General features: G+C 36.6%; 2 protein-coding genes across 2 annotated transcripts in view; one reads left to right on the top strand and one right to left on the bottom strand.

Moving 5' to 3' along the window:
* LOC134222516 (TATA-binding protein-associated factor 172) overlaps positions 1–23,927 on the top strand; it is a 277,075-nt gene that overhangs the window by 121,696 nt on the left and 131,452 nt on the right. The window lies entirely within an intron of this gene.
* Positions 511–14,915, bottom strand: LOC134220695 (uncharacterized). The gene is made up of 8 exons (XM_062699797.1): positions 14,818–14,915; positions 14,605–14,756; positions 10,109–10,215; positions 9,601–9,711; positions 1,147–1,243; positions 945–1,070; positions 721–850; positions 511–659 (listed from the first exon to the last, which is right to left on the bottom strand). Exons 1-8 carry the CDS (start codon positions 14,867–14,869, stop codon positions 565–567), a joined length of 870 nt encoding a protein of 289 aa, XP_062555781.1. The 5' UTR covers positions 14,870–14,915; the 3' UTR covers positions 511–564.

Here is a 23,927-nt window from a genome sequence, read left to right as displayed (position 1 = left end):
AAAGGCATGGCACGGTATTTTAGTCTTAGTTTGATTTATTTACAAAAGGGATGGGCATTGCAGCTTTATGTTTTTTTAACTTTGTTTTGATTTTGATTCTTATAGCATTCTAGATAGAGATAAAAAATCATAACTACCATCCATCTACGAAGTGGCCGGGGTCCTGCCAAATCGCACCAATCGCTTTTATGAAACAACCTACTTTGCTGCCCACGCTTTCGTTTAGCAGATTTTATTGATCATAAATCGTATCGGATATCCCTTAACTTAAAAAACTTAGGATATCCTACAACGAAAGTACGTATGAATTGTGTCACAAGTAAGTTAAACAACCGCTTGGTGCGCCGCTGAAACCGCTGAAACAGCAGTGCCTAACGCTCGTTCGCTTGACTATTTCACACCATGGTGAACTGTTGCCAATCATTTTCTTTCTCATCTTGTGATTGTTTCTACAGCTCATACCGTCATCATTGTGATTGAAAAAGCTTTAAACCTTAATATAGTAGGCCACATTTAAAATGTATGTATTTCGATATTCTCCCTCTTACCTAGATGGATTTTGGATTAGGACGCGTTGTAATTCTTCTCATTACGGTAGACCCTCCACGTAGCAAATGCCAGCACGATCATTTGAAGTATTATTAACGGTTGTTTGGCGACTGAAAGTCATGGGTTTGTTGGATGTAATTTCCAAATGTTTGCTATAACTTTTCGACTTACGATTCATCAGGGACCATGCCGTGCCGGGGAACTCGGTGCAGTCAATGTACACCCCGCGGAAGATCGCTTCCAGGATGGCGACCTGAAGTTTGATCACCAGCACTACCAGTCGGAGATATTTGAATTTTTTCTAAAATATTATTGGTTGGGCAATCGGAAATGGAAATTGTATTGACTTGATGTATATTCAAGAAACTGGGCAGTAACCCTTGTGATTATCTTACCACAATTTGTAAATCCGGGAAACCAGGTTGAATAAGGTAAACCAGTAGAGAGAATGAAATCAGGTACAATATAATAGAAACTATCGAAATGATAAGCAACGTGTATAAGTTGTTGTAGTATTCATCCTGGAATTATTTACAAAATAGTTGTTCTTAGTACAGATATAAATTATATGGTCCAATATTAAATACTGATACCTACTCTATCCACTAGATGTAAAACTATTTGGCACACACTTTGAACGGTGCTGATGATCGGGAACTGAATGATGCAAATTCGTGTGATGTTGTAACTTCCACTGGAAAAATAAATAATGGTTTCGTTTGTTCTGAACAATTACTTGAATTCGAAATAGTTGGTTATCATAGTGAGAGTTGTAGGTTTCTAAAGTGTAATAATTTTATACTATAAGTATGCGAATTAAACAGCAGAGATATTGTTGCGAGTAGCAGGGACTACGTCCAAGGATTTGACGACTCCTGCTCTGGCTACTGCGAGTTGTTTGGCTTGCCTAGGATGTGGTGGGGTTTGGCAGTTAAACTTCTGTAAAAAGCTACATGTATCCGCAAACAGTTAGAAGATACCACCATTATCACCTCCATTTGACCCACTGTCACCCCCGACGACGGTTCGATGAATTACATTCCTGTAAGTTTGACGTCGTGGCACTGCACTGTAGGCCCAAGCGGCTACCTTCTACCAAAGCCAAAGGATTGGGAATCGTTTTCATAGAACTGAGGAAGATGGGCGTGATTGGGTGACAGCAAACTAATGCAAGGATATACAAGCTGAGGATCAAATCCGTTTCGACAACTGCAGCATCATCAACGTGCACTGTTCACAGAAAGGGCGACCCGACGACGACGTGAAAGAAGCGTTCTATGCACAGCTGGAGCAGACATACAAAGGATGCTCACTGCGGGACGTCAAATTCGTCATCGGCGACATGAATGCTCCGAATGCTCAGATGGAAAGAATGGATATCAGATGTATACCGACATGTGATCGTACCGGATAGTCTACACACCGTATCGAACGACAATCACAGAGAACAGACATAAAAGTCCTTTTTTAAATGTTTGTAAGGAATTTATTTTTGAAACACTTCACAAGTGGCAATCTTACGGAGGATCTGATCTGAGCAACAGATTTCTTTCCTCACATTTCTTACTAAGTAAAACAAGAGATTTATAATTCCCAGTGTTTCAGTAACCGAAAAATATTGTGGGCTTCGTGACCGTACGGTTAGCGACGTCAATCGTCCAAACCCATGTGCTATGGAGTGTGGGTTCAATTCCCGCCCCGGAGGAAACTTTTCGTGATCGAACAATTCTCCACTAATCCGCTGGGTGTTATGTGTCCTGTCTGTTGTCTCATGCTAGGTGTTAAATGTTCAGTCTGTACGACCTCTGGTCGAAGACGGTGTTCCAGTCTTTTATAATTTTTCCCAACCTGGAAAATCATGGAAATATGAGGGAATTCCTGACATAATCAGGGAAATTTCAATACCCGGTAATCAATACATCATGAGTGAAACTCTTCCAAACGATGAATATGGTCTTCAACTTTGAATAAATATGCCAATCCAATCATACAATTAAAAATGAATTGAACATTTAAGGATCGTTGTTTCGATCTATGGGCAAAAAAAGGTTTTGTCATCTTCAAAGGAATGCCTGGAAAAATCTAGGAATTTATTCGGATAATCAATTAGGGATTGCTTGCTTTGTAAATTCGCTCCAGGAATGTATTTAAAGAACAAATTTTTTGAGGATTTTTCAAGGCATTTGGGGAACTTTCGAAGAAATTTCTGGATCAATTTTCGGAGTACATAGAGTGTACATAGGCATTATTAGAGTAATTTTCTTAATTCTAGGAACTTTTTTCAAATAGGCGTAACTGTATTTGACCTTGAAATTAGAAACGACTCCTACTCTCTCTATTCTGCATATTTCGTTCAACTGAAGTTACTACCTGATTAATCGTAATCTATTCTTTGTGTTGGGTAAATTAGTTGACCAAAATAGATTGAATTAAGAGCGTGATCGCCATTTCAAAAATCAAGGTCAGAATCAATTACGCCAATTTGAAAAAAGTTCCTAGAATTATTCCTGGAGGAATTAACCAGATGAGTCCTCGAGAGAATTCCTGGAGGGATTCAGGAAGAATTTCCGAGTGGATTCTTTGAGGAATTCCCGAAAGGATCTGAAAAAATTATGTAAGCGCCAAATTATAGCATGCATGTGTTCCATTTCTCTTTAAGCTGGATGAGTTCCAGTCATTAACAACATTTTTGGAAAATGGCGTATATGTCACTTTTTCAGATTACGGCAGCTGAAGAGAATTTCGAAAGAATTAATTTGTAAAGGATTTGATGTAAAGAGAATTTTGAAAGAATTTCCGAAGAAATTCCGAAAGGATTTTCCAAAGGAATTCTAAAGAAAATTTCAAATGAATTTTTAAAGGTATTCTCGAAAAAACAAAACAACCAAAAGAATTTACAAAAAATCCTGAGGGGTTATAAAATAAATTTACCAATAAATTTCGACTAAAATAAAAACTCCCTCAAAAAATAGAAAATTGTCAATAAAGAAATCAAGGTATAAGCAATAAATAAATACAAAATTTCCACAAATAAAACAAAATTTCCATAAACAATTAGGAATTTTCCACAAAACAAAAATAAATAATCAGCAAAAATTGCAATTATGATTCCCGAAAGAATTTATTGAAATTTCGAAATCAATTCGTACAGGAATTTCCCAAGGCAAATTTCTGAATGAGTTCCTGAAAAAATCCAAAAGAAATTCAAAAAATTTTTGAAGCATTTTCCGAACGTATTTCCAGTAAATGCGTCTAGTACTTATAGGGGACTAGGGGTCTCCAGTAGCCTTGCGAGTAAAGGCGTCAATCTGCCAATCTGGAGATGGCGAGTTTGATTCTCGGTCCGGCCTAGGATGTTTTCGGGTTGGAAACTTTTTTTCGGCACCCTGGACATATTGTCTCCATTGTACTTGCCACAAAAGATACATACCCATGCAGTGGAGGGCATAGAAAAGCTTTCAATTAATAATTGAGCAAATGCTAATAGAATACTAAGTTGAAAAGCAGGCCAAGTTCCAGTGGGAATGTTAGAGGCATTGAAGAAGAAGAAGACTTATACGCTAGTGGCGCTATAACCATGAAAATTATTTTGCCAAAATGTGCCTCTAAAAGTTTCGCCTGGCCGTTTATTGTTCATCATGTTGTAGTGCATGTTTAAATTTCATCACCAACATTGCATTAGTTTGATAGTACCGGTAGCGGTACTTAGGTCCAAACAAACTGGATGTTTACCTCACGAACGGGAACGATATTCGCAATCTCATACTTTTGCATCAACTGTATTTTCGATCGAATCTCTAAAGGAATTTTCAAAGGAACTCCTGAAGGAGGGGTTATTTTAAACATTTTCGAGGAAATTGCTAAAGAGGCTTCTGAAAGAACTCGTGAAAGAATCTACAAAGGAATTCCCAGAAGATTTTCGTAAGAAGTTCTGAAGAAACTCCTGAAGAAATTCATTGAGAAGTTTTTTGAAGTTTCTCTAAAGAAATTACCGAACTAAAATTCCTAGAAAATTCTGAAAGAATTCTAAAAAAATCTCCAAAGTTCTACTTTTTCTTCTTTTATGGCTCTACATTCCAACTGAAACTTGGCCTACTTTTCAACTTAGTATTCAATTAGCATTTCCTCAGTTATTAATTAAAAGCTTCTTATGCTTATGCAGGGGGTGCTCAATTCCCATACAAATATTGTATGGGATCTTACAGTTTTGCAAGCTTTTCTTACAATATTTGATTGTGAGCTTACATTTTTTGTGTGGGAGTCTAGCAGTTTCGCAGATGCCCAGTTCTTGTACAGGCTTGTGGGTTCTTGTAAAGAATTGTTGGAGGGTCGGACAGTCGCTGGTTGGGTGTAATTCCAAACTTATCTTTCGTTCTGTCAGTAAATCAACAAAGTCGAATAATGCCAAAAAAATGTTTCAAATTTATCACGATCCTTGCGCGCTTATTTTTTTTAGATCGGATCGGTTTGTTCTGCTTTGTGCAATTGGTCAGAAATTAAATTGATTATTGCGAATTTGATCGTGTTTTCGTATAGCACGAAGAATGTTCGCGGAAGTTGGATCGTTTGTCTAATTTCTGCAGTCGATCGGTACATAAATTAATCAATGCTCATTAGGGTGGCTCAAAAAGCACTTTTTCAAATTTTTTGATGGGCCGCCCTTTTAATCGGTTCTATTTGATGCCCTGATGCTCTGGACAAAATTTCAGCCAAATCGGTCAAAGTTTGGGCGGTGCTAAACTCGTTGGAAGTTTATATGGAAAAATGTATGCAGAAACATCCAAAAACAGTGATTTGCAGTTGGACGGCACAATTTACGATCAAGAATCATGATACTCATTCAGCTTTTGTAGAATTAAATGCAGAATGTTATGCTGAAAACCGCGAGAAGATTAGAGCTTATCAGGCAAAGATCTAAGAATTTTACTGGAGTGCTGTAGGGGTGAATTTATTTCTTTTCAAAGGTAAAAGAAACGAAATTTGCTCAAACCCCACTTCAGAGAAAAGCTAATAACTTAGCTGGGCAAATTCTAATCTTCTTGCGGTTTTCTGCAAAACATTCTGTATTAAATTCTTCAAGATCTGAATGAGTATCATAATTCTTCATCGTAAGTTGTGCCGTCCAACTGCAATTCACTGTTTTTGGATGTTTCTGCATACATTTTTGCATATAAACTTCCAACGAGTTTAGCACCGCCCAAACGTTGGCCGATTTGGCTGAAATTTTGTCCAGAGCATCAGGGCATCAAATAGAACCGAATAAGAGGGCGGCCCATCAAAAAAGTTGAAAAAAGTTTTTCCCATACTAATCTGAGCCACCCTAATGCTCATTTTATCGTGTTTTCCGGAAGCATGCCAGGTATTCGCGGAAGCCAGATCGTTTTGATCTGCTTTGTGCAGTCGGTCAAAAATTAAATTAGAGCGCATTTGATCGTGTATTCGTAAAGCATGCAAAATGTTAACAGAAGTCGGATCGTTTTTCTGCTGTAGTCGATCAGAACATAAATTAATGTGTTTTCACTAAGCATAAGGTGGATCGCTTTGTTCTGCTTTGTGCAGTCGGTTGGAAACTAAAATAATTAGTGCGCGTTCGAATGTTTTTCTTTTGCTTCGCTACACCTTGCACACCGTTTACCAAGATTCTCCATTCTCGAAATTTTGTTCTGCATTGTGCGGGTGAGTAAGTATTATTGTGTTATTGTATTATAGTGTTTTCAAAAGTATCAAAAATTCATCCGGTTAGCCCGGAATCACGATTCTTATGCTAAAATAAGACTCCTGTCAAATTTTCAGCTAATTCGGATAATATTTCGAGGTAGCTCAAGTCGATTTAGTGTTTTTGGGCTATTTTCAATTTTGAAAAAAAATCTGACGAGAGATTTAAATGCCGAAAACTATCGCAACAACCTCTATACGGAAGCTTTAGGTGTGGTCTACAAGTCTTGTGAACAATGCGATTAGTTTCGTTCATGTTTTGACCATGTTAAAGTGATTTTCGAGCTTTGAGGTGCATACAAACAATGTTTCCCCTAAAAGTCGTTGTTCTATGAAATTTTTGAATAATTGACAAATCATTACTAATTTATTATATTATTATTCCCCTTTTTCCCTGGACATTTGAGTAATATAATTGCTAATGTGCGATTAACCATTAAATTCTTAAAAATCAATAGCTTGTCATTAATTTGCACGTTAGGATTTCGTCAAACAAGTTATTCGAACAAAACATAAATCAAATCATATGATATTTGATGCTTACAACAAACGACTTCCAAATTAGTTTCATTGCACCATATGTCAGTATGCTTTTACCATCGAGTGTATCGTAGTAACATGTGAAATCAAAGCTTCTTTGTTCGAACAATTTGTTTGAAGAAATCCTAACGTGTAAATTTATGACAAATGTTCAGCTTCTGATTTCTAATAATTTCCCGGTAAATCGCACATTGGCAATTATATAACTCGAATGTCTAGAGAAAAAGGAGAAATAATAATATAATAAATTAGCAATGTTTTGTCATGAATTCAAGAATTTCATAGAACAACGACTTTTAGGGGAAGCATTGTTTTTATGAACTTAAAAGCTCGAAAATCACTTTAATGTGGTCAAAACGTGAACGGAACGAATCGCAATGTTCACAAGACTTGTAGAGCAAACCAAAAGCTTTCGTATAGAGGTTGTTGGGATAGTTTTCGGCATTTATATCTCTTGTTAGATTTTTTTTCAAAATTGAAAATAGCCCAAAAACACTAAATCGACTTGAGCTACCTCGAAATTTTATCCGAATTAGCTGAAAATTTGACAGGAGGCTTATTTTAGCATAAGAATTGTGATTCTGGGCTAACTGGTTTAATTTTTGATACTTTTTGAAAACATGAAGCGATCGCCCGGTCGTCGAAATTTAGTTTTGCTTTGTGCGGAAAGCAATCCGATCGGCTGGTCACCGAAATTTTGTTCTGCATTGTGTGGGGGAGTAAATTTATCAGAAAGTGAAAATTTAGTTTGCATCCAGTTGTGTAGTGCGGTCGATAATTAAAATAATTAGCGTTCGTTCGATTGTTTTTGTTTTAAATCAAACTACACGTTATACACGGCAGACCGTTTACCAAAACGAACCCTGCCACACTCCCTACCCCATATATCCAACATCACAGTGATTCCTCGTGGAAGTGCAGATGACTCGCCGGCTTCTATCAAAGCGAGTATCACGTCAACAATTTCCTACTTATTCCTCAGTTGACCTGCATTCGGTCACGGCCGGCGCTGGTATTGCTTATTTTTGGGTCAACAGTTCTTACACATTGAAGATGATGCTAATCACAAACTTCTGAAACTTTCCCTAAAGAAATTTACAAAGAAATTCGTAAAGGAATTGCCAAAGATATTTCTGAATGAAATTCTGGACGAAGTTCCGAATGAATTACTGAAGAAAATTCTGAACCAATTCTCAAAATTCCCTTTTTGAAGAAATTACTGAATTCATCCTTTTCGATCCCAAGGAATTCCTGGAAGAATTTTCGAAGGAATACCTGAAGATTTTTTTTATTGAATAGGGTATCTGTTCCATTATTAATAACATGCTCCTATATCAATAACATTCGCAAAACAGGCAATTTGGGCTCAATTCGTGTCGTGTTTTGTTGTTTTCCGGCGAGCTCACTGCTGAAAAAATTCACAAAAATGAGAAATAAAATAATTATCGCATCAATTATTTATTTTCGAATGGTGCTGATTTGGGTACATGGTATGAATTCAAGGAGCAGTTCCCCTAGATGAATCAATTTCTGGATGAGCTTGTGGAGGAATTCCTATAGGAGTTTCTTTCGTAATTTACGAGAAAAAATGTTGTGAGGCCGGCAATCATTTCTTTTTAAAAACGTTTTTCGATATTTTTACTTGTTTGAATTGATTGTTTTGCTGCCAAAATTTATATCTGGCACGTTTGTTTTTACCTAACGTAATAAGGCTACAAGATGCGAATAGTTAATATTAATCAAACCACAAAAGTTCAATTAAATGGGCGCAAGTGGTTCTACGCCCCAACAAAAAAGGCCAATAAATTTTAAATCTGAAATTGATCGGTCGTTGGTCGAATCGCTACCGGACGTTAACGAATCAAGAAAACCCCTACTATGCAGAGGATTGGATGATCGGTGGAATCGCCATGAGGCCTACTCGGATGAATAAAATGGGCTTTCAATAAAATTTGGAGTGAGTTGGTCATTGATCGAAATAACGATAGAGCCTAGTCGGATCAAGAAAATCACAAATAGGTTTGTTCGGATCGAGATATATTCATTTCTGGAGTGACCCTATCGGTAGTTTGGAAGCACCGGTGTCTGCACTTGACTGAATCATTAATATTTTGAGGGCCTGTTCATAAAAAACGTCCGTATGTCGAAAACGATGATAGATGGACACTTGGTGTCTTCAGAAAAAAATGTAATGAATTAGACTACAACTTTGCCGAAGACACCATATTTAAAAATCGTTAATTAAAAAAGTTACATTTTACAGCGCCACCTGTGGCGATAATTAGAACTAGAACTTTTCATCATTCGATGCGTCATATGTTTTGTAAAATTTATTCCCGAAGACACTGATGCAGAAAAACAATACCCTAAAGGGCTAAAAAAGTTCACGATTTTCGTCAAACGCACCACTGTGCACTGACGGTATAAAATCAATTGTTGCGATCAGCTAGAAAAAGCTTTATGAAGTAGAAATAAATTATCCTTGGCAACAAGCGAATTATCATCCGAAATCGCGAACATTGTACACAACTTCAGTAAGTCATACATAAATTATAGATATGAGTTTCATTTGCTTAGTTGCATGTCGTTGCCGTTGCCGGAAGGCTTTGACACGTTCTTCAAATCTATCTTGTCACTAAGACATACTTTTTCACACTGGTTTCGTTTACACCTATTATTCGATTGTTGTTATTATTACATAAAATATGTGCACAAATAGCCAGCAAAATTTCATTACGATTGAGTATTTTATATTTATTCAAATACCGAATCCGAATAATTCATTTTTATACTTACAAGATTCTATACAGCAAACGCCTAATCAATCCACCACTGGCCAACCGTTCGCTACCCGATTGGTACATCTGTCGCAAGGCATTATGCCCGCCTGCCGTCAGCACGATATATCTGTAGGCGTATTCAAAAGAAAGGCGGCAAGTTCAATTAGTGGCTGTAACGGTTGCTCGCGCACGTTGCTATTACTAATTCTTAAAGAATAAATCAAAGTCGATCAATTACAATGGTTGGATTAATGAATGGAATGATGAATGTACATTAAATTCCATAAGATAACGCCAATGTAGCGGTACAATCTCTTAGAGGTAAGAATGCTCAATGCGAGAACTGCACAATTGAGTGAGCATCAACATTTTATAAATTTTACGTGGCTTCATTTATAGGGCTTATTTTGTTAGCTTAAGATTTCATTGCTCATGTCATTATTTCTCCTAAACGAATTTGATTTAATTCTTATAGTTTGCTAATATTTTATGAATTACTTTCCATCCAAAACTCTTACATTTACCTGTACAGCGAAAATATACACCAAGAAAAAACAATAAGTGTCGCCAGACCAAATTGCTCCGATACTACTGGAACGGCCAGCGAGATAATGCAGAAAATTACTATCACCTGCAAAGATTGATAAAAAATGTTATTATGGATTACGTATTAGCTTGCGTAATACTCGCATAGGGATATTTCAAATCGATTTGATTAGCAGTTGTTTGTCAATATAACATGATTTGTGAAAGTGCTTCGTTTTTATATGTTTTTATTTATTTGAATTTCAATATTTGAAGTTAAATGCACGAAAATGTTGAATGAATAACTCTTAGTTTGATTAACCAAATGACTTGTTTATTAATAAATGCTTTTTGTACTCTATCGACATTAAAGTAATGTAATGCATTTTAAAAATGAAAGCGCTGTTTAGTTCATGAATTTGAGAAATACAATTGCAATATGTTGAATGTTTATAAAACTGTAATAGGGTTTCTTACCCCATTCCCGGCCTATCATGTGCACGACTGCATTATTTAATTGATATTTATGACTAGGAGCAACTTTTCCTGAATTTTGTGGGCCGTGTAATATTGCGATGCGGTTCACCTCTGCTTAAAAAAAGCTATTCTTGCTAAACATCGCTTGAAAAAGCATTTATTTGATTTATATTAACCTGGTGAAGCACTCATTTCAGTCATATGCGATGGCTTTTCCGGCATACCCCAAGTCTCTTCGGCATACGCAATATTTTACTCAATCTCTCAACATCTTACTCTCATTATCTCTCTCGGGACGGTAGGAAATGCGACGTAAACAAAAATATGCACGTTCCACGACAACGTGATGCCATAATAATTTTTATTTGGTTGAGAAGATATATCCAAATTCCTTCCAAAAACTAGAAAAAATATTGTTTTTACTCTTTGAAATTGAGATAATTATGAATAACATAAAAGCGTCAACGTTTTAGACGTTTTCCTATTAACGAAGGAGGATAATCTTCATACTAAAATAAGACTCCTGGCTTTTTGGCAGCACAGTACAGCTAGAAGTTCTTGGGCCGAAGTGATTTTTTGTTCGGTTCGAGGATACATTATTAAATGTATTCCAATATGTTTATATAAAATCTAGTGATACGAACAATTAGAAAAGATTGAAGTGCGTGAGTTTAGCATTATTGTGTGGTGATAAACAGCCTGAAGCAATTGTTGTATCGAGCACAGTGACGATTTTCAGGTAGGTGTTTATTTGATGATACCGTTTTGTAAAAGTGGAAAGAATCACTCCGGCTCAGTGGTGTTGCAACGAAGAGCAAAAGTTTGAAATCTACATTTTTATTTTCTATAATTGGATCGATTAGGAGTGAAATGAATGGTTAAAAAATATTGAGTATTGTGCGAGATAAACAGGAGACTTTTTTAAAATTATCAATCATAAACCTACGGCTTCCAAATAGTATAGATTATTAGTTTTCTGTGCAGTGAGCCGGGAATGGGGTCCATAGGCCCAAGTAGTGATTTACCCTATTTCGATTGGCGTTCGCAAGCCTAACGGTAAGATGCGCAGCTAAGTTTTTTTTCTTGTGTCTATCTTATTCTTCCGTATTCGATTTAACTCTGGCCATGCTAGGAGTGGTTGGGTTTGATTATCGTTCCGGGACCAGAGATTCTAGAATTTGAATATTTCGACTTCGCTGGCAGAAGATTATCATTGTGTTGGGTGTCTCCCCAGTGAACCGGGAAATGCAAAAAAAACGGAAATTGGACACGTTGGTAAATAAAACAACCAATTGACCTTTCCAGTCAAAACTTTTTATTCGGTCAATCGATTCTTTGGCTTATTTAAGGTCAACTTTTCCAAATAACCCATATTTTTTTACGACTCTAAGGGTCTGTCTCAATTGGATAATTAAACTTAAAAGTGACATTTCAATAATTATCGAATAACCCTGCTCGTAGAGCAAGATTATTTTTGACAGTTCTTCTTCTTCTATGGCTCTACATTCCAACTGGAACTTGGCCAAGCTTTTCAACTTAGTATTCTATTAGCATTTCCTCAGTTATTAATTGAAAGCTTTTCTATGCCCGCCATTGCATGAGTATGTATCTTGTGTGGCAAGTATAATGGATACACTATGCCCAGGGAATCGAGAATGTTTCCAACCCGAAAACACCCTAGACCGGACTGAGAATCGAACTCGCCATCTCCAGATTTTTGACAGATATCGAATCATTTTCCATCGATGTCCTATTGGAATTGCTGGGTAGCACCAGCCATCCCAAGTAACATTTCAAGTTTCATTCCGCGCTAGGAATGGTTTTCAAGATCGAATTACAAGAACTGACAATAAAACCCATTACTACAGGCTTACCTTCTGATGACCACTATAAGAGTAAGATATGTCCAAATGGCCCTCTCTAGATTACCACTATAAACCTCTTATAAGAGTATATAAAAATCTGTTTAAGCCGCCCGCAAAAAAAAGGGAATTTGACTGCGGCAGCTGTCAAAAATGTTGCTTTGAAAAAAGAGAAACAAAATCTTGCAAACAAATAATAACAAACTAAAGTGTTGATGAAAATCATGATGAGGATGACTACAAAATAATACTTTTTCAAGTTTTTTTTTCCAATGTACTTTCATGGAAATGAGGTGCGCGCTCGATTTCATGGTGAAAGCTAGTGCAAAAATGAGATTGAGCACTACGCGCCCGCAAAGTAATATAGTTTTGGGCAATGAATTTAAAATTATTATAACATCAATAAGGTAAATCTTCACTAAATTAATTGATGTTACAACCACATATGTTTGTTTTTTATATCTTTTACCAAAAACGTATCTTTTGCGGCGAAAACACCGTCTAATCATAAATTCCAGTGATAAATTTCACTGACTTGAAGATGGTTCTCCATTTTCAATATGGCCATCATAGATTTCGATCAGAAAAATGTTGCTCTTATTAAACACCGTTATAAACCTTTTGCAATGTAAATATTCTTATTGGGGTTATTCGTTTGACCACATTACGACCCAAAATTGGACTTATTATGCTCTTCGTTACAACTGTAGAGCTGCTAACAAGACCAGTCGGCATTTGACGTTTGAAGTTTTTCGGGCAGATTTATTAGAGGTTTATTGACAGCAATAAGATCGCCAATAAATCTGAGCAAATAGCCATGGTGACTGCTGTCATAAATCCGCTATAAGAATTAAATAAATCTAACAAGCATGAAAATTGTTACTTGGGATTCTTATAACGGGGTGATTTTTTAATTTTCGTACTGTCACTTTTAAGTTTAATTCTCCAAATGAGACAGACCCTAAGTATTTTTGAAATTCAAAATAAAAATCGAAAAAATGCTGCTTTTTAAAGATTGGCTCGATTTTGAACGAACATCGGGTGAATTCGTGCAGCACTTTTTGGTTTTTGTTTTCGATTTTAAAAATAGTTAGAGGCTTAAAAAATATGGGTTCTTTGGGAAAGTTGACCTTAAATAAGCCAAAGAATCGACTGAGACAATAAAACAAGATACAATTTTTGACGGGAAAGGTCAATTGGGAAATTAAATCAACTATCAAGTGACAAATGAATTATCATGCTCGCAAATTATGTTTAGTTTGACGGATATCTTTTAAGACAAAAGGCAAAACAAGATTATAAAACAATTGTAACAGCATCAGTTATCTAAAAAAAATCGTTTATATAATTGAATTATGATAAAAACTTCGGGCAACATTTTAATTATTGCACGCTAAGTTATGTTCTAAGGTTTGGTTAGAAAATTAGGTTATTTTGAACACATCCTGAATCAAGTTACGGTACGATAGGAAAACCTTACGATAAGAAAACTGTTGAACTCAGTTAAAACAAGACATAAATTTGCTACTTTATTGAATTTTCGATTGAATTCATGGTGTTCCAGAAGCAGTTCTTGAACCAATTGGTGCACCTTTTTAATAAACTTCTTAAAAAACATCTAAATAAAGCTTTAAAAAATAAACTTCCAGGGGAACTCTTTTGTAATGTAAATTCATGAAGGTTCTTCTTTGAAGTAATTGCTGAAGAAATTTATCAATGAATTCCTAAAGAAACACAGAATTTAAATAAAACTTTTTAATGAAAAATAAAAGATTGAAAAAAAATGTTTCAATATGATAAAACAATTTGTTTAACAGTTTGAATAAACATTAAAACAAAATAGCCAGAAAATGTAATCCTCTATGCATTAAAGGTTCAAGGTTGCGAGGTTCTTCTTCCAGAATATATTTATTAAAACTCGTCATCTCCGGATTTGCTGGAGAATGAGACCTTGGAGGCTGACGTACTAAATGTGTTTCATATTTGTTTCAATTGTAATAATTATTATTTCATGTTTTAGTAACGGATCCACCAGTACTTTTGCTTGCGTTTTATTTGATTTCAGATTTCACTGTTAAGAGGTGAGCCAGTCTAGGGCTGAAAACCTCTCAAAAAAGACAAAAAAAGATCTTATTGTACGGCATTGAAGTACTTACCGTATAGATCACATTAGCGATGATTAACTCAACCTGACAATGCTTTGCATAGTTAACGAGTATGGTCCTCACGATTTGGTAGAACAAACCGGCAATCAATACTAGGAAACCTCCGGATACTGCCAGCAGTATGGCCAACGGCGTCGAGTATTCTACAATATTTCAAAGCAATTTGTTAATTGTCGGAGGTGTTTCCCATCGAGACTGAAATACCGGAAAAGTATTCTTCGGTGGTTGGAACGTATCTGATACAGTTTCCTGCCATGGCTGAAGCCGACTTGACACTCGAAGCTTGTACGCGCGACACGAGACTGACGCAACAATTCGTGTTTAAATTTAAAGTATCAATTGTGAGTGTGCCATTGTAAAAGCCAGTGTTTATAATCTTTATCATATGGCCAATAAGTGACCTAAGCATATTGTTCGCATGAGCGCTAAGATAACAGATCGTGTAGAAGCAAACCATATAGTTAAGTGGAATGTTTCCAACATTGACATTCTATTTTAGTTATGGGGAGCAGTGATTTGCAGTGAACGTACAATACATATTGTTGGAGGAAGTTGAACAACACGTTTGGTTGAAATTATTCATAAAAATTTAACATAGTGTTGAGCATAACAGATGTATAGCTACAGTGTATATATTATCTGCATCTGTTCTGTTAATCAGCAGTGTTGGTAAAATCACTAAAATCATTCTCAAATTTTAATCAACATCATTCAATTAAACTCGTTTCGGATTTTAAAGGAAAACACCGAGCTCGAGTTTTTCGTGCAATCATTTGCCGATAAATCAATTTGCTCCAGAAACCGTTCATAACTAATCGTACCGCAATTTTTTTGTTTACATATGCAGTATGTGTATGTGTGTGGAAAAACATTGCAAGTCATATACGGTGAGGTACTTGGAGTTATCCTATTAGGGGAGAACAGTGCATAATGCACCCCCGGGGCAAATGTCTCACTCATATAATCTGTTGTAGGAGATTTATGAACGAATATGACCATTACAATGCATAATTAGTTATCCATTATTGAGCTCCATTGGATAAAAAATGAGCAAAATCCCTTCATTTCACTCAAATTTAACGATTTGTGATTATTCCACATCACCCGTTAGATTGTAGCAATTCACTAATAAAAAAAAACAAACAAACATGCGTTCATCATTATTTTACATGCAATTGAACATTTTACACCACCAATCAAGCGTTTTACCCAGGCCTAATTTTAAAACATTTTTTATTGCGTTAGAAGGTCATAAAAACCTTATTGTTTTGAATAGGAGATCATTGTGTTGCATTTACACGTTGTAATGGTATGATTTTCTTGTTTATATTGGCGAAAACATCGAAAACGCTTGAGGGGTGCATTTTGGACCGTTCTCCCCTAAATAGAACCTCCTTCATTTCATTTATTTAGTTAACATTTAAACAGATAACACTGAATCAACAATTTGACGCCACAATACACGGTTCGAGGCCGCATCTCTCCATGCATCCACGAATGCGCCTTACGCTCGCCAAGTCGTTTTGCACCTGGTCTGCACACCTCGTTCGCTGTGCCCCATGCCGTCTCGTACCTGCCGGATCGGAAGCGAACACCATCTTTGCAGGGTTGCTGTCCGGCATTCTTGCAACTAGTCCTGCCCATCGTACCTTTCCGGCTTTAGCTACCTTCTGGATACTGGGTTCGCCGTAGAGCTGGGCGAGCTCGATGTCTTCGATGCATTCACCACCAGTCCAACTTTTGTTGCTTCACGTTTCAGGCGGGTGTACAGTTCTGCCACCTTTGAAAAGGTTCGGCCGACAATGTCCATGTCATCCACGAAACAAATAAATTGACTGGATCTGTTGAAAATAGCACACCCGGCTCTCCGCATGACACCTTCTAGCGTAATGTTGAACAACAGGCACGAAAGTCCATCACCTTGTCTTAGTCCCCGGCGCGATTCGAACCAACTCGAGTGTTCACCCGAGATCTTCACACAGTTTTGCACACCATCCACCGTTGCTTTGATCAGTCTGGTGAGCTACCCAGGGAAGCTGTTCTTGTCCATAATTTTTCATAGCTCTACGCGGTCTATAATGTCGTATGCCGCCTTGAAATCAACTTGCTGTAGCGCGATCACCCGCGCTGCGTCCTTCTCATCCAGAACCTGTCTACACTCTTCGTCGAACCAATCGTTCCGACGACTTCGCCCCACATACCCGACGTTGTTCTCCACTGCGTAGTTAATGGCTGCTTTAACTATATTCCAGCAGTCCTTAAGAGAGGCCCCATCGAGCTAACCTTCTTCCGGCAACGCTGCTTCGGTACGTTGGTACCGAACATTGTTGATGACGGATAGTTTTGAGCGCAGTTTAACCATCACCAGATAGTGGTCAGAGTCGATGTTAGCGCCACGATATGTCCTGACGTCGATAATGCCGCAGAAGTGCGTCCATCAATCAGAACGTAGTCAATTTGTGAGTCTGTCTGCAGTGGTGATCTCCAGGTGTACCGATACGGAAGGCTGTGTTGGAAGTAGGTGCTGCAAATGGCTATGTTCTTGTAGGCGGCGAAATCAATTAGTCGTAGGCCGTTTTCGTTCGTCAGCCGGTGGGCGCTGAACTTCCCAATAGTAGGCTCAAACTCCTTCTTTTGGCCAACCTGAGCGTTCAAATCTCCCATGATGATTTTGTCGTCGTGGCTTGGGCAGCTGTCGTACTCACGTTCCACCTACCAACAGCAGTCTCAGGAATAAAACATAATTAATGTTACCTTGCAGACAGTTGAGACTCGAATTCTTCTTGTTTGAGGTTAAACTATATGCAGCGGGAACAGCTTTTCAAGCAATTAGTTAAAAATCCTCGGTACCCGGCCCTAGGCTGAACTGACTGCTGGAAAAATCGAGTTTGGGGTTTAAATACGTACTAACTCTTCTTGAACTGGTGAACAATGGTAGTGAGAGGAACACACGGAAGTTCTTGTTACTGAACAAATTCTTTTGCTTGAAGTGGTCTTGTAGACAGAGCTAAATCCCGGGTTTTAAGAGTTTTACTGGTGATATTCTAGAAGCAAGACAAGGATGTGGCTAGGGCTCCGATGCATGGCTAAAAACAGTATTACTGTTCTGTTTTCCCAAGAAAGGATTGATAAGAAAATTATTTTGAGCTTTTTAGTGGAATGTCTTCACTTGTCCTAAGACGAGTTTATACCATCCCATTGAATTCCACCACTTAATTGTATCTTGACAGATACGTATTTCGACCTCAACAGTAAGGCCGTCTTCAGTGTCTCGTACTTGACTCGACTCAGTCGTCTCAGACTCAGTCGAGTCAAGTACGAGACACTGAAGACGGCCTTATTGTTGAGGTCGAAATACGTATCTGTCAAGATACAATTAAGTGGTGGAATTCAATGGGATGGTATAAACTCGTCTTAGGACAAAAGAAAGGATTTTTTTTTTAACTAATTTTATTTGCTAATTATCTAATACATGCATTCATCTCTTAGACTAGGTGTACCGTGTTTTCTTAAGAGCCAGTTCGCGAGAAGCGCGACCCCCTCTTGTATCGATATTCTCCGATTTGGATGAAATTTTCAGGGTTTGTTCATATATGTAAGAGAAGACATTTAGCAAATTTTCAGATTTTTTCATTGAGGGGAAGTGGGGTAAAACGGCCCTTCAAATATTATTGTTCAAAAATCGCCAAAACCAAAAAAATGCAATAACTTTGGCAATGAGTTACCGATTTTGTTTAAATTTTGTACGTTTTTGCTACTCAATTAGTACTTTATACCAAGTGGTTAATAGGGTTATAAAGTTGTTTACTTTAGTAGAAAATTGACTTTTTCGATAAAAAATGGTCGTTTTTCCAAAGGGAATATTTTTCACCAACAGATCTAGGATAAAAAACTAAACCCGTAAGGCAATTAAGGAACTAAAGAGCTTTCATCTCATATATAATGTAGAAGCGCCAACTCAAGAATTTCTATGAAAATCGCAATTTTCTGCAACACTGTTTATTCAAAAGAAAGTTCGCACAAATTTTGACCCTACTTAAGTTGATCTTTTCGGATCTGGGGAAACTGTCCAAACTTTTTTGTCTAAGTTGAAATTAAAAATCAGAATTTTTCATTAGGGGAGTGTAGGGTAAAATAGTCCTTTAAAAATAAATGTCAAAAAATACATATTTTTTTATGTGAGTTCTAGCAGAAAATACATAAGTTTAAAAAACTGTTTCTTCTTTCTCAGTAGATACGTATATCCTTCACTGATCTATATTAGATAGCAAACTCTTTGCAGAAGAATTTTCAACAGAAGTAAAATAGGACCAAAATAAGTGCCTTAAACATTAGTACGTCTTTCGCAAACTGAAACAAAAATGAACGGATTCGGCGGAAGTGCTTGTTGATATTTTTTTTGAATCAGCTACAATTACTGTGGGCACCGGTACTGATCTTGCTTTTACAGCTATGCGAAAAAAAAACAATTATTCTTAACGACAAATGAGCAATTCCGGTAGATTGGGTAAAATAGCCTTGTAAAAATAAAATGTTAAAAATTCATAAATTTTTATATGTGAGCTCAAGCAGAATATACATCAAACTTATTGAAACTTATTTCAGTGCGCCGACTTAAAAATAATCAATCAAATTATGAATTTCTGCATATTGCACTTATTGTTTGCAAGCCAGTTTGTGAGAATCGCAACTCTAGACGAAAAATATAGATGAATTGAAAGGAAGAAGAAACAGTTTTTTTAAACTTATGTATCACATAAAAAATTATATATTTTTTGACATTTATTTTTAAAGAACTATTTTACCCTACACTCCCCTAATAGAAAATTCTGATTTTTAATTTCAACTGAGACAAAAAAGTTTTGACAGTTTTCACCAGATCGGAAAACATCAACATAAGTAGGGTCGAAATTTGTGCGAACTTTCTTCAGAATAAACAGTGTTGCAGAAAATTGCGATTTTCTAAGAAATTCTTGAGTTGGCGCTTCTGAATTATATATGAGATGAAAGCTCTTTAGTTCCTTAATTGCCTTACGGGTTTAGTTTTTTACCCTAGATCTGTTGGTAAAAAATATTCCCTTTGGAAAAACGACCATTTTTTATCGAAAAAGTCAATTTTCTCCTAAAGTAAACAACTTTATAACCCTATTAACCACTTGGTATAAAGTACTAATTGAGTAGAAAAAACGTGCAAAATTTAAACAAAATCGGTCACTCATTGCCAAAGTTATTGCATTTTTTGGTTTTGGCGATTTTTGAACAATAATTTTTGAAGGGCCGTTTTACCCCACTTCCCCTCAATGAAAAAATCTGAAAATTTGCAAAATGCCTTCTCTTACATATATGAACAAACCCTGAAAATTTCATCCAAATCGGAGAACATCGCTGCAACCTCCCTTGGAAAGGGGGTCGCGCTTCTCGCGAACTGGCTCTTAACACTATCATCCTTATTTGCTATGATATATTTTTAGTTATTATTAACACATTTCAATTGCCTCTGGCAGTTAGAATTTTTCCTCTGGTTGAATTGAACCATGTAGGAATTACAATGTTTTCAACTTAAACTAATCTTAACCTATTTTATACTAAGGGTACAAGGAGTTAATCGTTGCAATAGAAGTCTAAAATTGGAAATAATTTTGTTGGACATTTGTTGCAATGACTCAATATTAGAAATTCTATGAAGTTCATTGGTACTATACCACGGAGGCAACTTCAGAATCATTTTCAAAATTTTATTTTGAATCCTCTGGAGTGCCTTCTTTCTGGTATTGCAGCAACTAGTCCATATTGGCACAGCATACAACATGGCAGGTCTAAAAATTTGTTTGTAAATCAAAAGTTTGTTCTTAAGACAAAGTTTTGATTTTCTGTTTATAAGTGGATATAGACACTTAATATATTTGTTACATTTGGCTTGAAGGCCTTCGATGTGATTTTTAAAAGTTAATTTTTGATCTAGCAGAAGTCCTAAATATTTAGCTTCGCTAGACCAATTAATTGGAACCCCATTCATAGTAACAATATGTCTGCTAGAAGGTTTCAAATAAGAAGCTCTCGGCTTATGTGGGAAAATTATAAGCTGAGTTTTGGAAGCATTCGGGGAAATTTTCCATTTTTGCAAGTAAGTGGAGAAAATATCCAAACTTTTTTGCAATCTACTACAAATGACACGAAGGCTACGCCCTTTGGCTGAGAGACCTGTGTCATCTGCAAACAAAGATTTTTGACACCCTGGAGGTAAATCAGGAAAGTCAGAAGTAAAAATGTTATACAAAATGGGCCCCAGTATGCTGCCTTGGGGAACACCAGCTCTTACAGGTAATCTATCAGATTTAGAATTCTGATAGTTTACCTGCAGTGAGCGATCTGATAAATAATTTTGGATCAGTTTAATAATGTACAGAGGAAAATTAAAATTCATCAATTTTACAATCAAACCTTCATGCCAAACACTGTCAAATGCTTTCTCTATATCAAGAAGAGCAACTCCAGTCGAATATCCTTCAGATTTGTTGAGCCGAATTAAGTTCGTAACTCTTAATAATTGATGGGTGGTTGAATGCCCATGGCGAAAACCAAATTGCTCATCAGCAAAAATAGAATTGTCATTAATATAAACCATCATTCTATTTAAAATAATCTTTTCAAACAGTTTGCTTATTGAAGAAAGCAAACTGATTGGGCGATAACTAGAAGCCTCATATGGATTTTTGTCCGGCTTCAAAATAGGAACAACTTTGGCGTTTTTCCATTTATCTGGGAAGTATGCCAATTGAAAACATTTGTTAAATATATTAACCAAAAAGGATAAAGAGCTCTCAGGAAGTTTTTTGATAAGTATGTAGAAAATACCATCATCACCTGGGGTTTCATATTTTTAAATTTTTAGTAATAGATCTCACTTCATCCAAATTAGTTCCCAACGAAGGGTCAAAAACATTATCTTGGTTGAGAATGTCTTCGAAGCTTCGTGTAACCTGATCCTCAATTGGACTAGTGAGACCTAGACTAAAATTATGGGCACTCTCGAACTGCTGAGCAAGTTTTTAAGCCTTTTCGCCATTTGTTAATAAAATTTTATTTCCCTCTTTAAGCGCTGGAATTGGCTTTTGAGGTTTTTGCCTTTCTCGTACAACTAAGTTGTACCGAAAGGCTATCATTTCACTCCAAATTCGAACTTTTGATAGAAGTCCCGGAGACCCATAGTGTTATATACCATTCGACTCAGCTCGATGAGCTGAACAAATGTCTGTCTGTCCGTGTGTGTGTGTGTGTGTGTGTGTGTGTGTGTGTGTGTGTGTGTGTGTGTGTGTGTGTGTGTGTGTGTGTGTGTGTGTGTGTGTGTGTGTGCACAAAATGCCATAAAAAACATTAGCCAAATTTTCACATAGAAACTCTTAACCGATTTTCTTGCAACAAGTTGCATCCGACAGAGACTAAAACGCTGTTGATCACTATTGAATTTCATAATAATTGCGAATTGCAAAAAATAGATAATATTAAAATAGTGATGAGACATAATCACATAGAACAATAATGTGTTATGAAAATGCCTTGCATCTATGAATATTTTAATGTTTATCCATGGCTTGCTCCCATTACGAGCTTCATCGTACTATAAAAATGCTCGTGTTGCGCGCATTTAGGCGTAAGTATGCTCTTCGTTCAGTTTCATAGTACTATGAAATTGTCCGAAAGTCAAAATTCGAACATAGGAAATTCGAGAAACTTTTGGCAGCGCCATCTGTCGTCTACTAGTGTAAATTTTCTATCATAACATTAGACGGTGTAGCTGTTTTGCCTTTCTTGTACATCATCGAGGTGTAAGCGTAAAGGCTACATTTATTACCTTTTTGCGCGAGAAAGGCACCATCACCGCTAGGTGGATTATTCTGGGTTTTTTAATTTCATTTTGCAAATCTCGCCAAATAACTTTCAACGCGGGATCGCGAGTTCTTTGGTATTGCCTTCGCCTCACATTTTTAAGACGGATCAGTAGCTGAAGATCGTCGTCAATAATAATGGAGTTGAATTTAATTTCACATTTAGGAATTGCAATGCCTCTGGCTTCGACAATTAAATTTGTCAAAGATACGAGCGCATTGTCAATATCACTTTTGGTATCGAGAGGAATATCAACATCAAAATTCCTATCGATATATGTTTTGAGAGAATCCCAATCAGCTCTATGATAATTAAAAGTAGAGCTGATTGGATTATAAATGGCTTCTTGTGAGATTTCAAATGTCACAGGAAGGTGATCAGAGTCAAAGTCAGCATGAGTTACCAATTGGCCACACAGCTGACTTGAATCCGTTAAAACTAAATCAATTGTAGAAGGATTTCGACTGGAAGAAAAACAAGTAGGGCCATTGGGATATTGAATAGTATAATATCCCGCAGAACAATCTTCAAATAAAATTTTGCCGTTGGAATTGCTTTGAGCATTATTCCATGAACGGTGTTTGGCATTGAAGTCACCAATTACGAAGAATTTTGATTTGGTGCGAGTTAGAATTTGAAGATCAGCTTTCAACAAATTATTTTGCTGCCCATTGCATTGAAAAGGCAAATAGGCTGCAATGAAGGAAAATTGACCAAAAACTTTGGTTTCAAACGAAGAAAATAATTTATGTTTGATACGTCTATTAATGACAATGGCGACCCCACCACAGGCGCTGTCAAGACGATCATTTCTGTAGATAAAATAGTTTGGATCTCTTTTAATGGAGAGTCCTGGTTTTAAATACGTTTCAGTTATAATGGCAATATGCACATTATGAACTGAAAGGAAGTTGAATAATTCATCTTCCTTACCCTTTAGAGAGTGGGCATTCCAATTTAGAACTTTCACACAATTATTTAGATCCAATAAAACGGAGTCCGATAACTTTTTTGTGTTTACTTTATACCAACCTGAACAGCTTCTGGTACGGTATTTGCTTTGAACATTGCATCAATCATGTGATGCAATTGTTCAGTTAAAAATCAAAATCGGAAGCAGTCATGCTACCTGAATCGGCAACATGACCATTATTTTCCGTTGGGACATGGGTATAAACCTCATTTTGAGAAGAGAAATTTTGTCTACCAGCAGCGATGTTTGCATACGTAGGTACATTGGAAAAATTGGAATTTACTGAAGTGCTTGCTACCCGTTGACGAGCGGCAAAATTTGTTTGTGAATTGTGGTGGGTATGAATTGCTCGACCAGTAACCGGTTTCGAAATTTGAGCGTTTGAAAAATTTCCACCCGTCGAATCTGGGATCCGATTGGAATTTCCCGTCATCAATTTTGCACGGGAATTCAA

The sequence above is a fragment of the Armigeres subalbatus genome, chromosome 3 (genome assembly GCF_024139115.2).
Source record: "Armigeres subalbatus isolate Guangzhou_Male chromosome 3, GZ_Asu_2, whole genome shotgun sequence".
NCBI lineage: Eukaryota > Metazoa > Arthropoda > Insecta > Diptera > Culicidae > Armigeres > Armigeres subalbatus.
Note: the sequence above shows the minus strand (reverse complement) of the source record. Positions and strands in the feature narration are given on the sequence as shown.